The sequence below is a fragment of the Cystoisospora suis genome (genome assembly GCF_002600585.1).
Source record: "Cystoisospora suis strain Wien I chromosome Unknown contig_560, whole genome shotgun sequence".
Lineage (NCBI taxonomy): Eukaryota > Apicomplexa > Conoidasida > Eucoccidiorida > Sarcocystidae > Cystoisospora > Cystoisospora suis.
The window spans coordinates 51,090-78,100 of record NW_027153361.1 but is presented as its reverse complement, the minus strand read 5'-3'; the positions used below and the strand labels follow the sequence as shown (position 1 = coordinate 78,100).

The 27,011-nt window shown below is 54.7% G+C and overlaps 3 protein-coding genes across 3 annotated transcripts; 2 read left to right on the top strand and 1 right to left on the bottom strand.

Moving 5' to 3' along the window:
* Positions 1 to 184: 184 nt before the first annotated feature.
* Positions 185 to 7,951, top strand: CSUI_001421 (uncharacterized protein). Its single transcript, XM_068061627.1, has 4 exons — positions 185 to 3,795; positions 4,323 to 4,721; positions 5,149 to 6,012; positions 6,143 to 7,951. The coding sequence occupies exons 1-4, from the start codon at positions 943 to 945 to the stop codon at positions 7,301 to 7,303; spliced, it is 5,277 nt and encodes a 1,758-aa protein (XP_067926394.1). The 5' UTR covers positions 185 to 942; the 3' UTR covers positions 7,304 to 7,951.
* A 797-nt stretch (positions 7,952 to 8,748) lies between these two features.
* CSUI_001420 (presenilin enhancer-2 subunit of gamma secretase) lies at positions 8,749 to 12,496 on the bottom strand (the record flags this gene model as incomplete). The annotated part of the gene is made up of 3 exons (XM_068061626.1): positions 10,454 to 12,496; positions 9,630 to 9,679; positions 8,749 to 8,858 (listed from the first exon to the last, which is right to left on the bottom strand). Coding segments are annotated over exons 1-3 (1,014 nt in total), but the record flags the coding sequence as incomplete, so codon positions are not given.
* On the top strand, positions 12,452 to 26,926 carry CSUI_001419 (wd g-beta repeat-containing protein). Its single transcript, XM_068061625.1, has 10 exons — positions 12,452 to 15,347; positions 16,077 to 16,219; positions 16,749 to 16,828; positions 17,203 to 17,378; positions 17,692 to 17,812; positions 18,465 to 22,601; positions 23,603 to 23,727; positions 24,306 to 24,443; positions 25,044 to 25,109; positions 25,509 to 26,926. The coding sequence occupies exons 1-10, from the start codon at positions 13,765 to 13,767 to the stop codon at positions 26,515 to 26,517; spliced, it is 7,578 nt and encodes a 2,525-aa protein (XP_067926392.1). The 5' UTR covers positions 12,452 to 13,764; the 3' UTR covers positions 26,518 to 26,926.
* The last annotated feature ends 85 nt before the right edge of the window (positions 26,927 to 27,011 follow it).

Here is a 27,011-nt window from a genome sequence, read left to right as displayed (position 1 = left end):
CAGTTATCTGTGTCCAGGAAGACGGGTCTTGGCAGCGAGTTGTTCGGGCTCTCCGGCATGCACAGGGTAAACATGTATCACCGATGCTGTCCTGCTTCTGCTGTCTCCGCCCTGGACGCCGACCAAGACTACCACGCAAAAACTCGAGTCTCTGTGAGCCAGGGTGTGCGTCATGCGACAGATGAGAACAGACTAGCTGCTGAACAGCACTTTGTTTTCTCGAAGCGAGCAAATTGGCAGTAGATGTGCCCCTTTTCCTTTGCCCTCTAGCCGAAAAGAGAGCATGGCGCCTCTTCAGTAGTTGCCTTCGGAGACAAAGGCCGGCTAAACTTTCGACGTTGTTGCAGCGGGTCTCCGAGACTGCCCAAGTGCGGCCGTGCAGGGCCACGGACTGCTGGAGTTTTGCTTTCGCATCTGATTTCAGTTTGGGGCGTTCCCCTGCGACTTTTAGTGTCTCCCCGTGGCGTCTATGTTGACAGTTCCTCCACGGCTGTCAACCTCGGTATTGCCCTAACTGTGTTTGCTTCACCTGCCGTAGCGTCTCAGCATCGTTTTTTGTCTCTTCTCTGGCCCCAACTTCTGGACGCGGTGCAATGGGACGCAGCTCTCGCTCGTGCAGGGACGCAGAACAATAGTTAATACGCATGTATGGACACATATCTACATCTATGGATACACCTAAACATATGTTTTCACGTATAGCTACCCAGCCAACTGTAGGTGCGCATACTTGTGAATCTGCGGGTGAGTTCTGGGTAATGCGAGTGTCCTCAGCTTGTGTGAAACTCCCCCCAAGGAGGACTACCCGTGATGGTTCTCTTGACGAGTACAACGTGGAAGTTCTTCAGACCTGAGGTGCGCAGCTAGCGCTGAACACTCGGAGTGCACTGGTTTGTTCTCCGCTATCATACTTGCGGCGTGACCGACCAGTCATTCTGAGCCATGTCAGGACGTTGTTGCTGCGGCAGAACAACTGTACGTCTTTCGAGAACCGGTCGGCGACTTCATGGCGGCTTCAGCAGCCATTCGCCGGCTCTCGGGCCGTGCTCCCAGGACTATCGGGGACGGAACGAGTCGAGAAGGCGTGAAGCCGAAAAAAGGGATGGTCCGACATCGCAGTCCCGCAGAAACCAACGTCTCCCCCAGGTACAGAGGAAGGGTGTCGTGGTGGTACGAAGGGGGGAAAAGGAAGATTTATGCCGTCCTTGCCATCGAGCCCTTGCTCCCGTTACATGGCTTCAAGTATGGTCCCCGGTGTGTGTGTGCTGTCTGACCCCGACCCCTGTTTCTTTTCTCACTTCATCCTCTCTCTATCCGCCTTTGCGGGTTTTCTCGTTCACTTCGGTCCCATTCCCGTTGCCGGCTTTGTCACAGAATCAGTTCCGGGAACGCACAGGCGCTCAACTGTCTACTGAGAGACATACCCGAGTTCAGAACTGTACCGTCGCCATATCATCTTTCTTACCAACCAGTCCCCCTGAGGCTTTGCCGTTCTCATCATTCTCTTCTCCCTTCCCTCGTACCCTCGCCCTGCATCGGGCCTCCAAACGTGTCAGCCGTTGCTTTTCTTCCTCACTTGCCCGTGATTGGCTGCTTTCACCAATGACCCCGTTTTTGTCGTCGGGTCTGCGTCTTCGGCGGCCTTCTGCGCACTCTAATTTTCCACTCTTGACTTGTGACCAGGTCGTCTGCGTCTCTCAGAGATACTCCTCTCGTCGTTTCTTACCGTCCGGGCCTCTGTTGTTTCTTCAGAATGTGCGCGCCCTCTCTTCGTGCCAGCAGCCGTGCTCCTCCGTGCCCGGTGCCAAACATCCTTCGTGCCATTCGAGTCCCTCTTCTTCGTCTGGCAGTACCTTTGGTTTGAAGGACAGCTCTTTGCACTACGTCATCGAGACGCTAGCTGGATCATTGTCTCCTTCAGAGGTTTCTGTGGCTCGTCTTCAGCTCCTGGAGCTAGGAAACAAAGCGTCTACTATAGTTCTGGCTTCAGAGGAGAAATCATCTCCTCGTCACCTGCGGCTACATCCCAGTGGAGGCGGTGGAGTCTTAGGGGGTGATGCACGGTCTGGAGAATCTGGTTTCATCGAGTGCACGACACTCGACAGGCTAAGCTTCGATGCTTGCACCATTGTACGCCGCGTCGCTGCCTCTTCTTCTCTTCCACCATGTAGTCCCCAGCAGCAGACGAGTCGTTCTTCGGCTGCTTCGAGTACCCTGGACTCATCAGCCCTGGCCCATACGCGTCCTCTTGAAGAAGCCCGCGGCGATGATATGCTTGGCGCGGGCGTGCGTACACCAGTCTTGCAGTTGATGCTTGAGGCTGCGGCAACATACGTTCTCCTGCCCGGAATCGTTGGCTTGCTGCCTTCCGTGGCGGGTGTAGCAGAAGCACAGCTGAATAGGCATGGTCGTACGGAGTTCGACAGAATTCTAAAAGGTCTACGCGATCTTCCTCTTCTTCAGCTTGTGCGCTGCCAATTGCAGCGAGAGATTTTCTGGCAAACACTGACAGACGACGAATTTGGCTCTACAGCGCTAGCGCTGCACCAGCTCGGGTGCCTAGACAATCATATCTCATGTGCTGCTGCGTCGGCTCTTCTGGTGGGTGACAGAGTCGCAAGTCTGAGCCACTGCAACCTCATCCGAGTTTCTTGGATTTTCCACTCGAGTCTTTCGCACGACAAAAGTCAGGCGAGGGGGGGGAGACCGAGAAGTCTTTGCAGAGTTGCGAAAGCGATCCACAAAAGGTTGTTGGAAGAGAAAGCCAGCCTTTCCGCGGGAAATCTTCTAGTTCGCGGCCTGCTGGCGGCCGGGTGCCTCTTTTCTGTGACTCATTCCGCCCGATCAAAGGCACAACAAAGTTTGTTTGCAGTGGCAGTAGCCATGCAGGAGGAACGAGCACAGCACGACGATGAGGAGAAAACCCTGACAACAGTAACCCCCAAAGCATACCTGCATAACGCGACAGGTCTCCGCGGGGAGACAGAGCCGGAAGAACAAAGACAACCAACGCAGCCGGGCCTTCAACAGTTGGGGACGGCAGACGTGGGGGCTGAAGAATATGGCTCGACCGACTGGCTGTTGAGTCGGGTTAGGATGCCACACAGAAATCACTCTCGGACGCGAGTGCCTTTGCTTCCTGACGAGGAGCTGACGGCACTGCCTGCAGCGATGGCCGCTCTGGGTCTTTCTGATGAGTCCCTTTTTGTATGGGCATCCGAACAGATCCTGGTACGGCTCGGCGGCCCTTGTCTAGGGCACATCAGACACGCGGAGAAGGAATCTGAACGGGGCCCCGCAGGGGAAGGTGAAAGGGAGCATCCAAGAGCGAAGAGCTCATCGCAGTCTTTTCTAAGTACACAACACACAGAAAGAAAGGATTCGTTGTCTTCGTGCGTCAACAGTGAGGAACAAACTCGCTCACAGTCGGAGGGGGAAGCGATTGTGGGAAGAGAATGTGTCCAACTGGGTGAGGGCGAGCCACCACAAATTTTTGTGGGCCAGGCCTCGGGTCGAAGGCAACAGAATGAGTTGCCTTTTTCGTCTGGGCTTTCCTCAGTCGATGCAAGAGAGTCAAAAGCCAAACCAGGAAACTTGGTCTCACGTGAAGACAGAATGCGAGCTTTAGAACGACGTGACAGCGTCAAAAGTCGCAGGAGTTTCTTTGTGCAGGACGGGCCCGCCCTTGCAGACAGGAAAGAGATTATCCGAAAGTTGCTTTGGGGACTTTGGAATCTTGAGCGTGTCGGACCAGTCGGCATGGAGAGACCAGCCCTGCCTCTTTTTTGTCAGGCTGTAAGGCACGACCCACGGACCGAACACCATGAAACTCAAGCACAGTTGATAGACCACATGAAGTACGAATTCTCGGTGGGACTGCAGCAGGCACGAACTTGTTTGTATCGTTGGCCAGTGTAAGCTTATGAGCTCGGCGCATTAGATCCCTCCACTAATTCGCAGGAGACCTTGCAGACTCGCGCCCTGTGAATATCCTGCCCGCGCCGCTGTGCAGTGTGGAAGGAGCGTGTCTGCTGCGGAACCCGGTTCTCCGTGCAGCGGCTTGGCTGGAGAACACGTCACTGCGAGCCCGGTGCTAGCGTGACCTGATGTGCTGTCGCTTGCGTCGTAATGGCAAGTGCACCAAGGTGTTTTGACGGGGAGAGTCACGCAGAGGATACATGGTTCCGCACGGCTGTGTGCTGGGCGGCATCTCGCTTGCTGTCTGCAATGCACACCAGGTGCGCCACTTGAAAGTGTTCCTAGGGAGATTTTGTCTCTGTTATCGATCCCTGAATGGTTTGGTGTGTCTGGTGTCTCTTCAGTTTTTGGTACCAGCGCTGCGTCACCTCCCTCCAAGTGTGTTGCTCCAGCTACTCGAAGTCGCTGCAAGCCTGAGTTCGACCGGGCCACCTCCTGTTTCTCAGGTTACTCTGGGAAACAGTCTCGCTGACCGTTCACCAAGCAGCACCACCAGAGAACAGCGGCATGAGCGGACCGCCCAGTTTCGAACGAAGCAGGAGGCGCTAACCCGCCTGTCTGCGGGTTGTCTCATGCTTCTGCTCGAACCAAGCCGGCGCAGAAGGTGTGATAAAGACCAACTCTTCGTCTTGCTTCACACTGCAGCGAGATACTTGCAGAAAACGCTTTTGCCACGGCAGCAACACTTGCAGCAGCTCCTCCTGGACCGAGAAAACCTCAGCGTCCAGCTGGCAATTGTACGGGTGCGTAGCTCAACTTCTGCCTTTCTGGGTCTGTGTGCTTGCGCCTGCCCTTGGGACTCACTGTCTCCGCCTTCCACGTGTGACACGCGTGTTTGTGTGGTGTGTAGTGCCGAGGACACTGACTGTTTTTGATTCAGATTCTGAAAGCCGCTAGCTAACTTCTGCTTCATTTCGCCGCGCCCTGCGTTTGCCGGTTCCGGGATCGGCCCAGAGTTCCTGTCCTTTTGTAAGACGGGCCTTGACAGAAATCAGAGAGACGTGTATCACCGTCAAGTGTAGATGGTTTTACGCGGGATGTCTACTTGTGTTCTAGTCTCCGAAGCGGATGTGGTTGTGTGAAGCGGTCACAGAAGCTTTTCGCTCCCGGCGAACATATCGGAGCTAGCGGGTGACAGCGTTTCATGCTCTCCGTGTCTTTCCTGTGCAGGCTCTCCCTGCGCTGTACAGAGATATCACGGTTCAGCTCCAGTTTGCTAGCAACGCCAGGGTGCGCCACCTGACTGGGCGGTCACTGGATGTACCACACAGCGCGGAGGCCTTTGTCAGGGGACCATCGGCATTACCGTCACTGGAAGCGCGTTCTTCCGCTCCTGCCGGGTCCGACCCTACAGTTAACAGAATGATAGAGGCTACTATATCTGGAGTGTCTTCACCGAGTTCAAGACTTCCAGCCACGTCGCGAGTTACCGCAGATTTGTTTCAGGCTTTGTCGGACCTTGCGGTTATCTCTGGACACGTGGCTCAAGCTGCAGACCTCCGGCCTCGCCCAGGCTCCCAGCGTCATACCCTTCGAGCCAGATCGCTCGCCTCGTCTGACAGCTGGAGGATCGCGAAACTAGGGGACAAGCGGTTACTAGGCGGAGCGCATGTTGCGGCGAAACAGGAAGTTGACATAGACGCGAACTGTGCATTCGCATGTTTGCTACGCGAGTTGTTACCCCGCATCACATTCGCATGGCTTGGGAGTTTACAGATCAGCTCCGGCAGGGAGCATTCATGTCGGGGGCCATCCAGTTACTCCGCGGAGAAAAGCTTGGCGGTGCTTCCAGCAGGCTTAGACGTCTCTAAGGCGGTGGAAGCTTGTTCTGTGATTCTTATTCGCCTCGTCAGTTCTCTCGGACCCGCTGTTGCATTTCAACGACGGTTTGTCGAGCAATACCGTGACGTGCATCCTCTTTCTGAAGGAAGTCCGGCAGAGACGTGCTGCGCGTTACTCCTGGTTCAGCTTTTGTTGCTGATACCTGACACGAGAATCGGTGCAGAGGCGTCAGCCCTAGCACTCCGGGCACTGGTACGTTTCCATGTCATACACTGGAGCCATGCATGCTGGCACCTCATCTTTCAGGAAAGGGAATATCAGCCTTTGCCTTTGAGACTAGTGACAAACTCGTGCGTAGCTAATCGTGTGTGTTTGCTTGCAGCTCGCTTGTGCTCACCGTCTTCCCGACACAACACGGGCTCGCGTTCTTGCTGCACCGACTGCATATCTCCCGGTTTCTTTCTTCACCGGAGACCCCGGGGTGCCTCTCGGAAGGCAAGGTGCTGTCTGGAGTGACAGGGGGCGATACCCCTGTGCTTCCGACAGATCGTCTTGCTCTTGGTACCTTGCGGCACCCGTCGCCGTACTTCTCCAGCGCCTGTGTGGAGCACGCAGAAGAAACGTGCGCACTGGTGTCTCGGGAGCGGCGACACAGGAAAGAAGCGCAGCCGGTCGCGAGCTGCCGGAAGAGTTGAAATTTTTCCCTGGCACCCAAATGAGTTGCCGGCGACAGACAGAAGCGCACCAGGCTCCCAAAGACTGTCTGCATCAGCCGCTGCCATACCCGAGAGCGGACCAGGGCGCAGGTGCGGAACAGCAACTGCGCAAATCTGATAATGTGAGAGAGTACGGTCGAACTGCCAGCGTGGAAAGTCCGGCAGCCCCTGATCGCCCTGCAATACCAGATAATGCGCTCGTCCCGGCACTTGCCGCAGCCGCGTGGGTGGAGCAGTACCACTTCCTGGTGCAGCGCGGGTGTGCGGAGGACAGATGTCAACCCTTGGCAATGGAGAGACAAAGAGATGACCCGGGGGGAATACCCGCGAGCACGCCGCCTGGGGACCCGCGCCTCCTTCCGAATGATCAAGCCATTGACAAGCTTTCTGAGGCAGATGAGTCAGCTGCACGAAAGATCGCAGCTGATGCAGCGGTAACACGCCGGGCCGCAACGACAACGCGGGACAACACACCGCAGCAGCCTTCCAGACCGACCTTTCCACGACTCGACGACTGTTTTCCTATGTTGTCGGAGTCTATTGAAGCTGTTCTGAACGAAGCCGAAGGCCGGTTGAAACAGGTGCCTGCCCGAGAACTACGGTTGCTGAATATGCTCCTCAACAACCCTGCGCTTGGCAGCAGAGTCGAACCGCTGGAATCCGCCGTGGCAGCGCGGCTGAAAGCCGCCATAGCATCAGCAAGAGCCTGGCAACGTGAAAAGCTGCACAATGGCTGCTCACAAACTGAATCTCTTTCCACGACTGGGAACGGGGACTTTAACAGCAACACCGCCCGTTCACGGATGCCGCCTTTTGCTCCCGTCTGAGCCATGATGCTACGGTAGCGCATTTCATCTAGTTGGGCCACCGACAAAATATTGTTTGTCGTGCAGGTCAGAGGGAGCGCCCACTTCGGCACGCGCTAGCGTCATTCGAGACATGGTCGATCACAGGACGGAGTGCAAGGAATCTGGCAAAGTAGATGTGTTTTTTTTTCAGAAACACGGAGCACCTCTCTCTATATCGTGGACTCTACCGTTGCCGTACACCCAACTTGTCAGCGTTGCAAGACAAAGTGGATGCTCCGGGGGAAAAGGAAGTACCCCGACGTCCTTTGGTAGCCACTATATCTCCAAAATTGTCTGGGAATCCCAGGCCCTTCTGCACCGCAGAAACCTTCAGAAAGTAGTGGCTTCCTGGTGATTTCCACGCCGACGCGGAAAACACACAAAAGTCGTCATGCTTTGCCGCCGGTATTCGTTCTAACCGATACAAGGCCTCGCCGCGGTCTTTACGTTCGCAGTCCCTACTCTGTACGCGGAATATAGAAACCTTTTCGAGGAGGGATGACATCCACAGAGAGTGAACTGGCGAGGCTCGAAGAAAGCCAGGGGAGAACAACGTGTCCTGGGAGACAGCCCACGTGTTTTGAGAGGCTCTCCTCAGGAATTCGATTTCCGATTGAGTAATGCGACCATTGGCAAACATTTTTTTCCTTCACTTTTTTCCGAAAAAAAAAATATCGACATTCGCTGGGCTACAGTCAGTTACTGTGATAAACTCGGTTTGCCGGCAAGTCGGTCACTAAGAATGAACTGCCAGTACCTTCTTTTGCTGCTGAGCTCCTACATTTATCCGTTCAGCTGAACGCTAGCTCGCTGCTCTGTTGGCGGTACCCCAAGCCCCCCCCTTTCTTCGAACAAGGCGGGGACAGGCCACTAGGTTGGGTTAAAAGACAACGAAGAGGCGTAACTCTGCAGCGCCAGTCAGGCTGAGAGGCCGCGTTGAACAGAATCTAGCTTGAGTACACACACACCGCTCACGTGAGAGAAAGAAAAAGCTGAATACGCCATACTTTGAAACGGGCTACGGAACGACGGAGACAGGCATAAACTTGCAACAAAAGGACAAAGAAAATGAAGGACCTCGCGAGTGCGGACAACTGCGTTGTCCCGAGGCTTCACTCGGCCCCTGAGGCGACAAAAGCTCACAACATAGCACTTTTCGACGCCGGCCATGTAGTACACGATCTGCAAACGGCCGCCTGCCATGCAAGGACCACCTGCACTGCTTGACCGCTGCCAGCTTCTTTTCCACGGACCACATAGATCCCACTACCGCGAGGAAAATGTACTGCTCGTACGTATCCAGAGAATCCAGAACACGACTGCCCCCGATTTCCTTGACCGCCTGGATATGTGATGGGGCTGCGGTAACAAAGGAGCGCGGATGTGGGGAGAACCTTTACCGGGGCCCCGAATACATCAGATGGGCCGCACTTTTCAGAGCGACCGACAGGGATGGCGGCGGACAGGGTATTTCAAAAGCATCTCTCCAGGAAACGCTGAAGAAGTTGAGCACCTGGAAAACGACGGCCCATACCTGAAGAAGACACGGAAGTGCAGACCGACCTGGTATGCCACGAAGCTGTGACCAGTACTCCGACAACGCATCCCGCCGCCCAGAGAAAAAAGCTGTCAAAGCCTGAACGCTAGTGTCCAGTGGCATTCCGGTTTATACCTCTGGGTGTTAGTATCTCGCTGACCACTAATTATGGAATAGAAAATGAAACAAATGTGGAAGCCTAGCACACACAAAAACACTGTGATTCATCGAACCCGTACACGGTTGCGCCCGAGAACACGCACAGGCCGTGAAAGCGCAGACAGAAAACAATCGACTAGTGGACTGGATCCAGCCTGCGGGCGCAGGAGCGCGACAGTGGAAACAGCTACACACATGGCCATACAGAGAAGGACTGTAAGCAGAACAGCAACCGGAGTGACGGCACCTCCGACGTGGTTACGTGCGTGCGCATCGGATCACCTATGTGTGTACACGCCCGTATTTCCCTAAGGCTCCGGTGGACTGCCCCTAGCTCTGACCAATAACCACACAGAACCTCTACTCAGCTCGATACTCGTGCATCCCCTGCAAGGAAAACTCACGGGAAAAAAAAAACCTCAGCTTGACGCGAACGCTTTAGGTACCGGCCACGGAGACCACAGTCCGCGCGGGCAGAAGAGAGCGATCAGAGGTTGTCACTGTTGACTCAAACAAACGAACGCAATAGTGCCGCCCGAGCAGCAGTCGCAGCAGTCTAATTCCCCTGTTATCGAGAATTACACAGCGTGGACGAGAGTGTCTGCTTACCATGAGCAGCAAAAGGAAAACCCATAGCGCCCGTTTCGACCATGCCGTGTCTGGGCAAAGAATGTCGCAGGGAAGAATACCCATACGTTACGAAGCCGGGAAAGATAAAAATACTCACAAGCCGCTTGTACAAAATCGCACCCAGACACAAATATGCGTTGTCTGGCTGGGTTCGCTCACAGGCGTTTGCCCGTTCCCATGAACACAAAAAGGAACACTCACACCAAGAGGTATATTGCCACCTACAAACGAAGGTTTGTATGTGCGCGCACGTATGCAGGCCCATATACGTCTCTGCAGATACATGACTCGATCACGAGCACAAACACGCTTCTCGCGTGGTCCCCCTGGAATTTTTCCGTCAAGTTAGGAAGGACTACTGGGTTTCTGCTCTCACGGCACTGCGCATGTGGAGGATCCATCGTGCTCTCCATCGCAACGGACCCACAGAAAACTCATACAGATGCGAAGACTCGACACCGCGCAGCGCTTTGGGAAATGTGGCCTGTTGTATGCTACCACCTACGTGAACACACAGGCACGCCTCTGAGTTAATTACAGCCTCGAAAGTATAGAGCCGGAGCGCTCGGGGATGGCTTTCTACCAGATTCTCCATTCCTTTGTGGTTCCAAGCCAGTACTACCGACCGACGGACAGAGGCGAGACAGCCTTCAGGATACCGAAATAAGCACACGGTTCAGACTCCTACCAACACTGTCACTCCAACGACCTCAGTCCGCCTCCTGTTCACATTAGCCAAATTTGGCGGCTTTCGCGTGCAACGGACCGAACACACGGAACTGTGTCGCCGAGGGTCTACCGACATTTGTGGAGATCTTTCAGTTTTTGCAAGACAGGGTCACCCTCCGTTGCACCGGTGACAGCCTCTCCGGCATAAGGAGTTTCGCCCGGCGACTCTGTGTCTTCCACTTCATCCTCCCGCGGCGCTCCGTCTGCTGATTGTGCTCTGCCCATCCCTGCTTCCCCGGCGCCGGTGTGTCGCACGTCCTCTTCTCTCTCTGCCCGTGCGGTCTGCTGTGAATGGCTCTGGCTCCCGGCTACAACCCACACACTCTGTTTCCGTCCTCTCTCTTCGAGTGCTCCAGCCTCTTCTGCTGGTCTATTGGTTACTCGGCGGGAGAGAGCCCGGTCCTCGGGGCCGTGAGAAAGCCTCTCAGCCAACACTGACAAGCGAGACTGCGAGAACATGCGCACATTGAAGAACCAGAGAACTGGAAGCAGTAAGAAACCGGCAAAGAAATGGATTCGAGCGACGTGAAGGAATTCGTCCAACTCCAGTAGAGCCTTCTTCCTGTTTGCCTCTGAAACTCTCCGATCATAGACTGCCAAAAGTCGTTTTCCAAGTTCAGAGTGCGAAGTACCCACAGTAGAGACCCCAACACCGCAGCCGCTTTGTACGGAACTGTCGATGTCTCCACAAGCACCGGCAGGGGAGGAGGTAACCGCGTCATGATGGCCACAAGAAAGTAGTCCATCAGGAGAACAAAAAACAGGTGATACGGAAGACCGACAGGAGCCAGGCACGGAAGGCGAAGGTAGGAGAGGAGTGGCGAGGGTGTGGTGAGCAGAGAAAAGAGAGTCAGCTTGACTGTTCCTCGTCCCCCCTTCCGGGCCTGCAAAGGAAGGAGGAGAGTCAAACGATTCCATGATGTTGTACATCTCTTTGAGGAGAGCGGTGTCTGCTCCCGTCTTACTGACTAAAATGTGGATTACCCGCTGGACTATGAATGTCTACAACAGAAAGTAAGACTCGCGCCTTCTTCTGCGGAGTGGGAGAAAGGAATCCCGTATTCGCCGAGAGATCAAGCCACGTCTCACGGAGACAATGGTCCGGGTGAACGGAAGGAAACAGTCTCTACGGTTGAGTAACCAAGTACGCAGCGCTACAGTATTCTAACAGAAAGACATCGAGTCTGTGTGCACACACAAAAGAAAGGACTCAGAAAACACTGACGGCACGAACTAAACAGATATTTCATCGGGGGGCAAGACGGCTACCGAAGTATGCTCCAACAGAGGGTTTTCTACGTTAGATCCAAGAACAAAACTTCTCCTCGCTGAAGTCAGCGGAGAACTGTGGGCCACCAGGGAGCGGGCCTGCGCCACAGGATCTCGATTTGCCCCATGAGGAGCTCCTGTTTGAGAAAATCTTTTTCTGCCTTGACCATGTCACGTCCAATCTACCAACGACCCAGGAGGGGCCCTTGCCGGACAGCAGACACAAAGGGCAGCGACCGGTCGTGTCCAACGCAGCAGCCTCCAGTAGTGTGCGAAAAGGACCGAAACCGTGGGAGTCTCCACGACGGAGAGAACACGCAGCCGCGGAGCTCGCGTGCGCTGCCGTTCTTTGGCCGGTCCTCCGAGAGAGCAGTTCAGCAACCCTTCATCAGATCAAATATAAAAGAATGGAAAAACCAAACCAGCTCTGCCACGGGTACGAGGAAAGCTGTCTAGCTGGAAGAGGAAAGCGGTCTCTGCGCGCCGCTGAGGAATACGCAGCAGCAGGATCGTCTAGCAAACGAGCCGTGGCTGGTGCCTGAAAAACGCTGGAGACCAGACGCTAGCATAAAGCTCGTCCAAGAACGGTAGTAACCGTACGTTCCAACACCCTTCTTGGAGAATTTGACTCTCAGAGAGAGAGTCTTCCTCTTCCTGGTGCATCTGCTGCCCTCCGTCGTCTCCCGCTTTCGCGTGGTTGACCAGGCACCTGAAGCAGGGTCCGCTGGCGAGACGGATGTAGTTAGACAAGCGAAGTTTTCTTTTGAGCTCTTTCCCTCAGCAGATAAAGGCTCTCCTGCAGAAGAATTACTAGGGGCGAAGGCTGCCTCATTATGTACTGGCGCAGGTGTGGCAGACTAGGAACTTGTGAGTCCGCATGCCCGTGGTGTTAACGAAGAACGCGTGATGCAGGAGACAGAGCATACAACGGCATCGTCGATGCTGCGAGTCTATACTTCCTGACCGGGCTGTCCTTGGACATTCCATTGAGATGCAGAATGTTGTTCCAAGTCCGGCTTGCTTCTGATCACTTTGGATGCCTTTGTTTCATGAAAGACTGATGATCGAGCGCGATTTCATTAGCTCCCGTAACTCGACTAAGTTCTTTTTCAGCGGATGGTTTGTCTAACACATGCGAGGAGGGGCAACAATCGCCCCGGTGAGCTTTTCTTTTGAGTAATCAGCGCCTTGTTACTGTAGCATCCTAGTGAGCTTTTTCCGTCGGATAAGCTAGCTACTAGAGTACAGTCTCAGCCCTGTCAACTGCAATATCACGTCTCTCTCGCCAAGTTAGGTATGGCTCAGCCTTTTTGATTGCCGTACACAGCTACGCTTTTTTCTTTCCTTTGGTACCGCGTCCTGCGTCCATGGCTGTACTGACTGTCCCTGTTTCCGACAACGTATCTGAGGTCTGTGACTGTCTTCTCTTTGAGTAGCTGTCTGTTCTCATTGGTTTTCGTACACACCGGGTGGGGCCCTTATGATTCTGGAACTTCCCTGAACACGCCTTCCTCTCCCGAAAGAACGTCCGGGTATCCTCACGTGACTGGCAGACGAAGCAGCACTTTTTCGCAGGCGCAGTAGAAGAAGGCAGGCTGTAAAAAATGGGGCAGTAGGGAAGGAAAAGCTCCTCCGTCAGGACCAGAAGGGCATCTAAAGGTGCTCGACTCCTTAATGCAGTGAGACAGTAAAACGCGAGCTGGGTAGCGGGGTCGCGCGCGAAGTGTCGGGGACCTGTGCGAAGCAGCTTGGAAGCAATCTCCGTGGTCGAAAGGCAAAGGTTCCGCCTGGAGGAGGGCAGGGGGGCGGGCACGGTGCCGTACCGGTCTTCTTCTCCGGCTAACGGGGGCAGGTGCGGCTCCTCAGCCACACTGCTTCATATTCTCCTTCCCGTCTGGCCGAGAGGTGGCGAGCTCATATACCTGTTCTGGTCTCCATCCATGCATCTTGAGTGTCGCCTTTGTCTTACTTTGTATGGACGTTTGCTTCAGCTGCAGCCATACAGCCGGCGTGAAGGCAAGCGCCTTTTGTTCTCACCTCCTGGTGTCGTTTTCTGGATGTCTGGAAGAGGGGATCGTTTTTCACGAGCACCTGAGAACCAGATGCCTAGAAGTGAATGATGGAGTTTTCTCCTCTGCCTCCGGAGGACGCTTCCCAGGCGTCAACGCATTCGTGTCTCCTGTGTCCTTTCTCCGTTTCTTCCTCTCTGCCCTGCTCTCCAACATGTGGTGCACCCGTGGCGCGTGCGGCCCGATTTGCTCTTGACGACTTGTGTTACAGGCCCGTCAGCTGTTTGTCTCGTGTAACGTCTTGCGGGCCGGGCCTTCTCTTTTCTCTTCCGTCTGCTTCATCATCTTTTTGTTCTACGCCCTCGCCAGCGTCTTTGAGCTGTCCTGCCCTTCTGTCACGAAAGCTGAACTCTTCTCGTTTCCCTGTTCCTTTCGCTGCCCGCTCTTGCAGTGCTCCCGTGTCAGCCTCTAAGCCACTTCTCTGTACTTCTTCCTCGTTGCCTCCCCCTCCTTTGCCATCATTTTGTATGTCACCGTGTGGACCTATAATGCTACCCTCCGCAACGTCTTCTTGTCGCGCTGCGTTCCCGTCTGAGGTGGCGTGCGCTCTAGGGGAAGGACGTTCACCGGACTTCAGTGAAGTACAGGAAAAAACTTCGCATTCATCGGCGCCTAGCAGCAAAGAGCAGTGGCAAATGGCAACATCGCAACACCCGTCAGACCCCTCTGACGTGGCTCGAGAACCAATTGGAGTAAAAAGTGAGGTCGTGTGGCCAGAGGAAATGCTTAGATTTGCGGAGACGTTGGGGGTGGAGGAAGATGTAGGAATGAAATTCCGGAGCCTGTATGCGCTTGCCTCCTTGGAGAGGCCCGTCACATCCACAGAAAACGTACCCTATGGAGAAGGTGATGTCAGTGCGCATGCTGGCATGGGGTGGGCGGCGGGAGAAGCCACTTGGACAGGAGAGCCTCTTGCCAGATCAAACCTCTTTCTAACTCTGCAGGCCGCGCGTAGAGGCTGCATATTGCCTCCCCCCGCCGATCCGCTACATCTCTTCAGCTTTTCAGACATCACTTGTGTTTCCACTGGCGACATCCAAAAGGATGCAAGTCCGGGGGGACACCGAACGAACCTGGCGTGCCATGTGGACCTTAGTAAAGGGGAGGAAGGTAAGGCAGGGGACACAGAAGTGACCGCGGGGAAGCGGAACAAATTCTACCGGGCGTATGGACATCTGAAACCGCTCGGGACTCTGAGCTATCTGGAAGAATTTATTGAATCCGACTGTTCAAGCAGTGCTACAGTGCTAAGGGAGACGGACAGAGTGAGAAAAAATAAAGCAACAGGGTCAGATAGACGGAGGGAACGTTTTGCTGCAAAACCACAGTCTTCAGTTTCCGTCTCTCACCTCGGCGATTCGATCAGTACAAAGTCATTCGCAATTGCTGGTCGGGGAGGCTTTCCGTCTGTCTTGTCTGCGCGTCCGAAGTACCTGTATATGGAGGGCTTGGGATCTCGGGGTCTCCGGGGAGGCCGGTCAGGGGGCGGCTGGGCAAGGCCGTGGGAGTCGTACGGGGGGATCTACGCAGCGGGAGTAGATAGATATTTTCGACAGAGGCTTCAGGAGGACGAAGCTTTTTCGACGAGCTTCAGAGCTAGAGGACATTCCGGATGTGTCAACGCGCTGAGGCAAGTCGTTTGCTATAACGGAAGAAGACATGTCGGAATCCGGTGCCACCCTGCGCCAGGCGCCCCTCTTGTACTTTGGACCTCGCAGAAGACGTATTCCCGTTGAGCATGTGCATGTGGAGTTTCCACTTTGTACCTTCGTGCTGCGGTTTCGTCTTTCAGTTTCCCGGCTTGGGGAGGATCCGCGTTGCTTCTTTGCTAAGGCTGAGCTTTCGGCGTCTCGCCATACACAGATTCGCTTTTCAGTTGGTGCATAAGGTGACGTCCTGCTCATATGTGTCACATGCTCGATGCATGGTGCCGAGACACACTCCCCCAGACACTCCACAGTCTGGTTGTTATCTGAAACCGTCCATTTTTTGTGCACACTTGTTCCGCTCGAGCTTATGGCTTAGTCTGTCAGAGCAACCATGCAGAGTGCATCAGGTGGATGAAACAGAACTTGCCTAACTTCTCAGCTAGATCTTCTTGTCCTCGTGTTGATACGTGTTTAACTTGCCCCCCAGAACAGTGTTTCCTTTGCTCTTCTTTTTGTTTTCCGTTTTCATTATACCTGTGAACATCAGCTCGGCGGGCACTTCGCGTTAAAGCCAATCTTTCCATTTGTTGGCGTCCTGCATGAATGCCCTTGCCTTGACGCGCTTCTGTTCGTTGTTTCTCGCGGGGCGTCCTAGAAAGCGTGGTTGCTTGTTGCATTAGCCTATTCTTTTTTGTATTCTGGACTTTCAGTTTCTCGACAGACGGAGGCCTTCTCGGCAGCGCCGGCGACGACAGGCGTGTGTTGCTATGGCGTGTGGCAGAGCCGAAGAAAGTCCCCGTTCACGAGCTTCAGACGAAGCACAGAGAAAACATTTTCTGCGTTCAGTTTGACAGTATGTTGAGTACTAAGTCAGACTTTATTGCCGACACTTCGTCTACAGATTCCTCATCGGCACACTCTGGCGGTACATTCGGGCGTGCTTCCATCTGCGGGCCCGCTTTCCACTCGTCTCGCTGTAGGAGAAAACGGACATTGATATCTTTGTTTAGGCAGTCAGCGCTTCGTGATTTGCGGCCGTTGCTGGTACCCGAACAAATAGTATACTTGTCGGACCCCGGCAGAACGTCAGGTTGTCTTCGGTCGTCTGCAGGGTGTCACTGGGTCCACAGGAGCGCTCGTCAGATTCGACGGTGGGCTGGGAGCGGGGCTACAGCAAATGCCGTTTTGTGGAGTCAAGATTTGTCATGCACTGCGTCCTTCCCGGTAGACTACGAATCCCCTTCGGAGTACCTGATGGCTAGGCGAGGCGACAGGAGCTGGACCAGAACGTTTGTCGGCTGCCGCTTTTTGCTTCTGTAGTCAAGATACCTCCTACCGTCAGCGTCCCTTCTGTTGCATGTGCGTGACGTTTTTGTTCGTAGGCACAGACACTTACGTCCTGACATGTGGGAACGACGGTCTAGTCGTCCGAACAGCCCTCGCTAACCCTGAAAATGTTGCGGTAAGACGGTGCGTTGGTGAGACCCATGTTGTCAACACTTCAGCTCGCAGCTTTTACGCGTGCACGTGGGCACGAAGCTTGTGCGTGTTTGGCGGCCTTTTCTGGTTGTTTGTCTGAGCTCACTTCGGCTGTCCGGGGCATGTCTTGACGTTCCGGTGAGTAGGTCCTTGGACAGACGGCGACGCTTATAGCTATGCGGTGTGTGGCTGTGCAGCAAGCAGCTGGTTCATGTTGGCGGGACGCTGCAAGCTGCCTGGGACGCTAGATTGCGTGAGCATGTTGTTACTGCACTTGTTTCTGTCCGTGGCTAAACATCGCGTCTGTCACTTACGAAGTGTAGTCCCCTCTCACTGGCGTGTTGTGGGCTATGTTAGGTGCGGAGTGACTGGGAAGAGCTGCAGAGGGAAATGGTGCTGCCGGGAGCCGGCAGGCGGAGGCTGCTGCGCGACTTGAATGGAGGCGCGAGCTACCAGTGCGCGTTTCTCAACTCGGGTCACGAGGAGGCGATTTCGGCGATGGAGGCAGGGACTGTTGACTTGTTCGACTTCAGGTAGCCAAGCAGAAGGATCTAAACGGTGTCGGCACCTCTTCAGGAAGATTGAAATGCCCACACTGCGGAACGGCTAAAGGACAGCCGGTCGATTAGGATCCCCCGTGCCTCCGTCCCGGGTCGCATTCTCAACGTGTTCACTGAAAGACAGCGAGTAGCGAGCTCCCCCTTGTGCGTGTAGCTTTCGCTTCTAGTTGTCCTGGCGTCGCATGTGGAAGTCTGTGTTTTTTGGGGTAGCGCCATGAAAGTGAGTAGCCGTCACACCCGACCAAGTCGCCAGGTAATTATCTGTGTTGCCTGGAATGCGCCGCAGAGAGAACGAGATGCTGGGAAAGGTTGTTGTCCGAGCAGGGGCTTCAGTCCTGAGCGTTGCTGTGCACCCCACAGATCACCATCTTTTCGCTTACTGCTGTTGTCAGAAGGCAGCCTTGGTGGTAAGTGTGGCGTAGTGTGACGACACCTGGCTTATATGAGCTAACTCATTGACTGGTTGATGCAGCAGCTAACCTGTGGGAGCCGATCTCAGCAAATGGCACCTTTTTGACTCTGCTGAGTCGCTAGCCGATCCATGTGCTGAGCCTCGATGTAGATCCCGGATCATGCCCGACTCCAGACAGCTCCTGAGCGATTTTCGGAAGGCCCCGCCGCACCCTACGCCCGCGCGTGCACCCTCCTGTCGTGTCGCGATCTTAATGAGTGCAGAAAGGAGAATTCGGGGAGTTGCACCCTTTTACCTGCGACGACAGGAATCCTGCCATGGGGGGATGTTAGCTTTTTCTGGAGCAGTTGCCGGAAGTAGCCATAGCCCCTTTACTGCGCTGCTAACTCTATATGACGTAGCGCGGCTCCTGGGGGAACCATACTCTTTCATTCGCTGGGGTAGGGTGTCGCAGTATGTGCTTTGTCTATTGAAAGAGCCTTTTGTGGTGTTCGTCTCGTCATGTTTGCAGCTAGAGATGGAGAGCCTGACAGTTTCGTACAGGTGTCCCGTTGACGTACTCTGTTTACGGGCGTGACATGTGGGACACAGAGTCTCCGTCCGCGTTGAGTGGCTTCATAACGTTCTGCGCTTGTCTTTTCTCACAGGACCTTCGATCGAAGAGAACGACTTGCGTTTTGAAAGATGTCCTGGAGTACGAGCAGAGCGATTGGTATCACGAGGGCGTCCACGTGGATCTTTCGTTTCTTTCGCGCAGGTGGTTAAGACGGCTGATAAGCAGCAGTGGACGACACGGGTCCACTTCCTCCTCATCGTCTGTCTCTTCCTCTTCGGTCTCTTCTGAACAGCGACAACACGTGTCCAGGTTTTCTCGGGAGAGGTCGCGTCACTCCCGTGTAACTGAACGTGGGCGCGGGAGGAATCTGGATGTCAATAGACGGAGTCTGAGACAGAGGGGCTCGCTACGGGGTACTTTTTCTCGGGGGCAGGAGCATGAACAGGTGTCTCAGGGTGTACCCGTAGAGACAGAGTGGATGGGATGTGATGTCTCCTCAGAAAGGACTCCAGGGCAAAACGTTGGTGTGGGGAATTCTGAGGCCCCGCCAGCTGACCAGGGAAGCACGACTTTGTGTGCACAGCCTTCTGTTCTTTCATCCGCTTTCGATTATCTTCCTGCGCTTCCTCCTCGGCCGTCCTTTCTCCCCTCGCGAGCACAAGAGGAAGCGCGTACCATCACACCGGGACAGAGGGAGGCCAGCCTTGGCCGTCTGCGGTTACTCGGCAGTCTCGGTATTTCGAGTGGTTCAGCCAGGCAGGCGGACAGAAGGCGCACTGTTGTCTCCGAGAGTTGCAGTATACCGCAGAACAGCTTGGAACCCCAAGATCTAGAGGCTGCAAGTGCCAAGTGCTTATCAAGAGTGATGCAGGAGACACGCTTGGTGATAGCGCCCAGAAGAGAACTGGGAGGGCGAACAGACGACACACGCCGCGGCGCAGCACTGCGGACAGGGAGAGATGAGGAGCTCGCGGATAGCGGGACGGAACTAAGCAGTTCAGTTGGATGTCGTGTGACAATACCTGTCGGGTCTGTTACTGGGTCGCAAGCGTCGTGCACAGTCGACAGCCTGGAGCTTGAAAGCAGGAACAAGAAGCGAAAAGACAGGGACCAGGAGCAGGGAGACAATGAAGGACTGTCTCTTTCACCGCGGACTAGAAGGAGGAGGAGAGGGGAGAGGCGACCACCGCACGATCTCGGCGTTGAAGGACAAGAAGTTGGAGGAGACGCAGAAGGAAGCGAGGGAAATGTCTCGGCGCAAGGAGAGAATTCGTCGTCGTTTGCTTTCGCGGGACTACGGGGAGACACTCAAGCCTCACCGTCCTCCCCGCTCTCTGACTGGTCTCCACTAACTACGTCGTTTGTCTCCCCTCTCGAAGAAGACGAAGCCTACGCAGAGTGTGGGCCGGGCGGAGACGGAGTCTACCTCGGAGATGATGATTTTGTTTGCACAACCAAAGACCTAGCGAAGCTCGAGATTCCACAGGCAGGTGGACGAGATCTTGACGACGAACAGGAGAGGAAGGACACTCTGGAAAAGACGAGGAGAGGAATTCCTTGTGAGGAAGACAGTGATGTGCGGTTGCTAATTGGTCCACTGCCGGCGCCGAGACGGAGAGAGGACACGTCTACTCCTGCCGACGGCGTGATGATTCTGATGCGTTTACAAGAAGATGAAAAAAAAGTACCGCTATCTGAGAAGGAGGCGACGGAGAGGATTCTTAGCCCGCCCAGCAGGACATGCTTCGGAGTTCGTGAAGGGGGAAGTGTTCGGGATGAAAGGAGTAGCGGTGAAGAAGACTTCCGGTGCACACGCTCCGGAGACACGAGGCGACCGTATCGACTCGGCTGGAGAAGCAGTGGAACTGGTAAGAACGAGGGAACACGCCCTCCAGACCAAGCAGGCAGGGAAAAGAGAGAGCGCAGATGCCTCCTTGCTGGACTTGGTCATGGTGGCGACCACGCCAGTAATACGGAAGAAAGTGGAAGGATAACGACGGATGCGACCTTCGGTGAGAATACTACTGAACGCACCGGGGATCGAAGGGAACATGACGACAGCAGAGGTACAGTATATGAAGAAGACGCCTTTGAGGAAGCCTCTGCAGCACGACGCGCGCGGGGTGCTGCCCTGAAAGGGGGAGGTAGAAGGCGAACCCCGTTCGGGGAATGTGGATGTTCCACCGAACGTGATGAGAGGAAAGGAAGCCGACGGGAGACTTTAGGGCATGCCGTTGGACACCGCGGCGCAGCTCAAGTTCATCGTGAGTCGGCGAGCCGGGTGACGGCGCACGATGACCTTGAAAAGACAACGTGTGGAAGAGTGCATGAAGATGGTGTTTCTGTATCGTCGCTTTGGCCGGCTACCGAGACTCCGGAGGGTTCATTCTGCAGAAACGTTCACGGTAGTGAAGCGGGAAGCATCGCACTCCCCACGCACGTCTCGCCCAAGCCAGAGGTGAACAGTGAGGCAGAAGGCGTCAGCGCACTTCAGGAGAACCGAGGTGAGGTAAAGTGTGAAGACGCCGTAGAAGCCGGAGAAAAGCCGAGGACAGCTTGTATGTGGGCGAGGAAAGAAGAAGCAAGATCAAAATCTGGATCACGACTTCAAGAGCGCCACGGGGTCGTCACCACCCCCAGTGTCGGGATGCCGGCAGACGTTTCAGAATCTCAGAGACCGGTTTCGGCGGGTTATGTCTCGGAACCCGAGGAGCTTTCTGTAGATACAAAGTTTCTCAAGCCTTCGCCCGACGATGTAGAACCAGTAGAGAGCGTATCAGGTTGCAGAGGGACGCGGTCGGATGCAGAGAGACACTCGCCAGCCGAAGGAAATCCACATGTCCTTTGGCCTGATAGTGCGGATCCCCGGAGGGGCCAGCGTTGGCTTCCTGGGAAGCAGCGGACCCGCCCGCGGATAGAGGCCCCGGGCCCTGACCGAGGCGAGAGGAGAAGGTGTCGCAGAAGAGGAGTAGGACGAGCGCAGGACGCAGGAGAGACAGAGGGACCAGAGCGTGAGATACTACCCGAAAGCCCGGGAAGATGGAGAGATGACGAAAGTGATGGAGTGAGACAGTCGGGGGGTTCGGGAAGTTGCTCTACTGCATCTGGGTCGTCTTCAAACGAGCAGGCTCGACCCGACGAAGCAGAGGCCACCGGGAGGAAACCTCATCGGCGTCGATCTTCATCGCCTCCCACCGTTGAGTGTGCTCGTGAAATCTTCGTGTCAGGCGGTAATCGTGCCGCAGTCCGAAGAATGAGGACCAGGCATGCAAACCCGCACGAGCAGGAGAAGAAACGACCCAAACACGGAAGAGAAATGGCGGATGACCGAGCGGAAGAGACAGATTGCACCCCAAGAGGGAGTCCTATCGAGGACAGTTCGTTGGTGTCGAGCCGTGACGGCTCGCAGTCGAGACATGCGACGCACTTGGCTCCTCGGCCCGAGAATGGGGAAAGAGGGGAGCGATACAAGGCGGGTGCGGGAAAGCGGACGGCATACCGGAGAACGGTGGGTAAAAGGACAACTGGCTGGGATCCATCGAGTGTCGACAACAGTGAAGAAGAGCACAACGGAAGGACCTTACGTCAGACCAGGTCAAAGTTGAGTACTTCCTCCTCACTTTCAGATGCGGTTTCGGACAGCGAGGCAAGCATAGTAACAAGGGACAGTCCAAAGGGAAGAACGCGCCCGGACGGCAGGCGACTGAGAGGAGGAGTGGACTGTTGTCGGGACTCACGTCGTGCAAGGCGTTTGCGCGCTCGAAGTGGTGACGACGAAGATCAAGCGGAAGTACTTAACCAGGTGGAGCTGGACGTGTTGCACGCAAGGAGTGCGAGGCGCAGGAGACCATCGCCGGCAGCTTCCAGAGCCTCGCAGCAGGCCCATGACCGCGGCGGAGGAGAAGATGTTCGCGAGGAACGCGGAAGAGAACCCTTGGCTGTGGACGTAGGGCGAGTGGAGGATATCGCGCAGGAAAATGGGAACGGCAGACAGAACTTGCTTCTACGAAGGCGGTTACTGCGCCTCTATGGATACGCGCTTCAACGAGGCAGAGCGGCCTCGGGAACCGGTGCGCGTAGTTCGTTTTTTCCTTGTAGCGTTACCGAGAAAAATCCCGAAGGAAGAGTGCTCAGAGGTGCTGACCGTGTGCATTTCTCTTGGTCTGGCCAGTTGATGTTGGTCATCTTGAGACGGTCTCCTCCTCTTGTGTATGCCACCGGAAATCCTGTAAGCGACAATCTTCTCTTGACTATATGTGCACACGTGTGCCGTGGACACTCTTGATTGCCTTGCTGAGAAAAAGAGATCTGCTTCCTCCTGAGATTGGGGTTCATCTTTGGAAGCCCGGCTGTCAGTATATAAAAGTCGGTACGTGTTTGCCTCTGAGCCCACCGCTGGTACCGCCTATTGAAACCCTATGCCTGCTCGCCTGTAGCGGACTGATTACATGTGCTTCTTGCCGTGTACCACAAAGAGGAAGAACTCTTTGGGTGCATACTTGCATGCGTGAAAAGTTGTCTGAGATAACGTCTGCCTCCCTCAGCTAAATAGGTGTGTGTTACGTTTGAGCGCTAACAGTGCTGGCGTTGCGGAGGCTTCGCGCAGTGCGTCTACTTGATAGTTTTTCTTCTTTGTCGCACATTGCTTGATTGAGGACGGAATCTCCGATATCTCTTTCCGGTGCCTTGCAGGCTTGTTCTCTTTTTGGCTGTGCGTGTGGCGGGGTGATGCAGTTTCCACTTTTCGAGCTGAGGAGCGATGGACTACGGAATCTGGTGACTTTGAAGGCTGGGTGTTTTCTGTTCGATGATAGGCACGTTGCGGTCGGCTCTGAAGACAAACGAGTATGCACCACCTACTGGACTGCTTCGCTGTTGTTCTGTGGGAGTGACAACGTTTGATTTGTAGACCACTGAGAACAGGCCGCCCTTAGGGTATTCGTCTGTTTCATCACTCTACTAGGTGCACTGGTCATCACGGTGATTTCCCGTGGGCAGCCAGAGCGTCGCTCACGGTCACTTCCGCAGCGGCCACTTAGAGGCGGCTGATTGAGTTTTTCGCTTGTTTGTCAACGGGTATCAATATACGTACTCAAACGAGGGGTCTCGCCTGGAGCCTGGCGCGCCCCCGTTTTTTCCATGAAGCTCGTACGGAGCAGATCGACTTTCATAGAGCCTAAGAGCTCGCACTCTGGGAGTCCGGGTTCTCTGTGCCTGCTGCGGTCCCAGGTGCATATTTGGAGGCTACCAGATGTAATTGATTTCAATGGGCATGACTCCTTCCGTCGCACCAAAATCCTGCGCAGTGTCTACACTCTGAGAGGGCACCTTTCTATTGTCAACTGCTGCACCAGGTACGAGTCACAGAACAGGCATCTCAGGGACGGTCAAGACAGTGGATGGTTGGGAACCTCTTGCTCGGTTTTAATGTACTGAGCAGGCTAGTTCACCCCAGGGACGTTTTCACAACAAGTAGGCTGGTAGTTTTCACCGTCGGAGAGGGGCCTTCACTGTTCTCGGTTTTCCCTGTTCTCGTGTGCGTAAGCCGGGCTGGTGGCCTGTGTTGGATATGCATATGTTAGCTCTCAGACAAGGCTCAGCTCAGCCACCGGACAGTCCGTCGTGATATTCGTAGACAAATGTGTAGACGCGTGTGTAATCCCATGGGCCTGACCTCCTGTGGCATTCTACTCGGGTGCACGGATGCTGCACAAAGGAGGCTGTTCGGCTGCTCGTGGCTTGCTGCCTGCGTTCCGCTTAAATGGGTTGTCTCATCCTGGAGCAATGAGACAACCCATTTAAGCTTCACGGCTGACGCAGTTACTCTGTCTACTACTCATTTTTCTCGCCAGCCATTGTGGACTCGCCCGCTGACAACCGATCAGTAACATGTGGCTCTTTAGGTGATGGGTGGGTACTTTTTCTTTGTCAGCACACCTCCCATAGGCATTGGGCGCCATCCACCCGCTCTGGCGAGCTGTGGGATTGAACGCATGGTCCGCATCTGGACACTTCAGAAACGAGGGGAAGGAGACGCGGACAACTGCCTTTTCTATCCCCCCGACGGCAAGTGAGTTGGGACACAATTGTGAAGTTCAACAGCGACGTCTTTCATGACAAGGTTGCCAGTGCGGGAAAGAGACGAAGTGTTACACAAGGGAAATGAGGCCAGTGATACCAACGTAGGTCGTTTACAGTCTGCGTGAAAAGTATATTTATTGTTAAAAAAACATAGATCAAACTTATTCATAAATAATTTTTTTTAAAAAATAAATTAACGTGAACCCACCTGTTCTCGGAACACGGGTGTGCCCACTAAGTTCCACTACACAAAGAATAGTTCTTCAGATATTATTGACAAGCCAGCTGTTTGCCCTGCGTACAGAGTTTTTTCTTGTGCGAAAACATTATGGAGCCAGGCGAAGTGTCGCTTCTTGTGTCAAGACGTGACTACGGCAATCGCTTGAGACTAGTCTTCCGTATCTTTGGTTTCTTTTTCGGGGAGACGTCCACCAGCATCTAGGGGAGCCGCCTCCCTGTCTCTGCAAGGCAGTGTGCTCCTCCTCTGCCGACGTTCCGCCCAGTCTGGCGGGAAGAAATATCTGGTTTACTGTCGCTTCGGCAGATGACTGGCCTTTGTTGGTCCTGCGCCTCTGTGTGAATTTCCCAGGTACATCACGGCGGATACCTTGGAAGACGACAACGTCATTATGCACTTCAATCGAATTGCTGGCATGTAAGATGTGCAGTCGTGCAAGTCAGCTCGCTGGAGCAGACTGTTTTCCTCAAGCCTGAGCCTTTCGAAGAGTTCACTTCTGTGACGCACTGAGCCAGCAGCGCTCTTGCCCGAGGCGGCGCTTGGTGGATGGGGAGATCTTGTCTTGACAAAAAGCTTTCTCGATTTGACCGTTTCTTCTCAGGACTGTTGGGTGGCGGAATGAACACTGCTCTCCTCTGTATACGGGCGGTTTAGTTAATAGTCGTGCATTAATAAGCGTGTGCCTTTGTGGTTGTCTTGACGCCTGAGGCTAATATCTCGCGCGTGCTTGTGCGGTTGTCGAAAAGGGGGTCCAGGCAACTGTTGCTCACCTGGGTGTGCAGTGGTTTGTGTCGGCATGCGTTCTCTGTCCTGTAGTCATCGGCGTCGTCTGGCCGCAGCAGACGACAGCGAGGACTCGGAGAATGAGGACGAAGAAGTAGACGAAATTGCAGGTGAAGGCGGGTCGGAAAGTAGCGATGACCAGGACAGTCAATCTGACATTAGTAGGACAGACAGTGATACTAATACAAGCGATGAAGACAATGCGGGAGAACAGAGACGCGGTCAGCGTTGCCCAGAACCTCGACGGCAATGTCGATCCCGTGGCCGTACGGAGAAAGGGGCACCGAGTGTAACAGACTGGGCCTCTACTCAAGGAGGACGGGAATGTAGACGAGATGGACCCGCGGAAGAACCGGAAGACGCGAGATCACATGGTGAAGACGATCTGTTCCCTGGCTGTAGCAGAGAAGCTCGGAAAACTTTCCAAGGCCAGGCACTTGAGGAGACACGTAACGGAGGGAACGCACGAGGAAAGGGTGATGCTTCTGGAACATCTCCGTGCAGGGGTCGTGGTGTCGATGGGTGGGATGGTCAAAGAAAAAAAGTCGAAGAACACCTCGAAGAGACAACAAGGCAAGAGGAAGAGGAGAAAACCCAGGATGACGAGGAAGAGAAGAGAAAGGACGCTGATGACATGTCAGAAAGAGCTAGGGAACAAGCTCCTGCCTGGGGGCAAGGGCGCGTTAGGTATGCCATGGATCGCAGAGCAAACGCTCAGGCGACAGCCCCTCAGGAACATACTCAGGATACTTGCTCGGTAGGACACGGGAGCGAAGACGGACGCACCGGAGAAAGACCAGAAGATATTACTGTACAGCTCAGCCAAGGAAGGCGAACAATGGGGAACCGTAGTTCAGCAGATGGAGCCGAGCCTCGTATGCGAACTGGAGCGGAAGAAGACGGGGGTCTGGAAAGGAGATTACGAAGGGAGAGGCGACGAACCCGTCGCATGCTCGCTCGCGATGAAGACGAAAGGAGTCACTCCCGACACGATGTGTTTGTTCGGTACACAGTGCCCCGTAGCGCATACTATTTTCCTTGAACTGTAGCTCATTTCTGTGGGAGTGTGGGGTGCGTAGAATAAATTATCGGCCGAGACTGCTGTTCCAGAGACGGCTGTTGCTTCGGAACTCTCTGCTCCGAGCACCGCGCTCATCTTCGGACACGGCGGTTGCTTCGTCTACGCTCCCCTTCAGCCCCCAGGTCTGGGGGGAACTGGGGTTGCCCCTCGTGCAGTTCTGCGCCCCGCAGCTTTCGTAGTCGGTCTTTTTCTAGTGTCCACTTCGGCGTCGCCCCCATCGAGTTTTGGTGTCGCGCAGCATTCGGCCGCGAAGGCCCGTTTCCTGAGTGGGCCTAGGCGGCAGTACACTTCGTTTTTGAGTAAAGTATTTTGGCTGTTTCCGTTCTCGCAACTCTACACGGACCCAGGCTGAGTCGGCAGCTTAAGGTGGAAGACGGTATGAACGCGTTAGGAATCAGAAATGCCTCCCTGCCCAGGGTACAGTTTGCACGTTTTACGGGAAGCAGATAAGCCGG

Excerpts from the sequence above, each read along its gene's own strand:
- CSUI_001419 (XM_068061625.1), top strand. The coding sequence starts at position 13,765 with ATGATGGAGTTTTCTCCTCTGCCTCCGGAGGACGCTTCCCAGGCGTCA. Across the intron at positions 16,829-17,202 it reads CTAACCCTGAAAATGTTGCG|GTGCGGAGTGACTGGGAAGA; the intron begins GTAAGACGGTGC and ends GGGCTATGTTAG. Across the intron at positions 17,379-17,691 it reads GTTGACTTGTTCGACTTCAG|AGAGAACGAGATGCTGGGAA; the intron begins GTAGCCAAGCAG and ends AATGCGCCGCAG.
- CSUI_001421 (XM_068061627.1), top strand. The coding sequence starts at position 943 with ATGTCAGGACGTTGTTGCTGCGGCAGAACAACTGTACGTCTTTCGAGA. Across the intron at positions 3,796-4,322 it reads TGCCTCTTTTTTGTCAGGCT|TTTTTGGTACCAGCGCTGCG; the intron begins GTAAGGCACGAC and ends GTGTCTCTTCAG. Across the intron at positions 4,722-5,148 it reads TCCAGCTGGCAATTGTACGG|GCTCTCCCTGCGCTGTACAG; the intron begins GTGCGTAGCTCA and ends TTTCCTGTGCAG.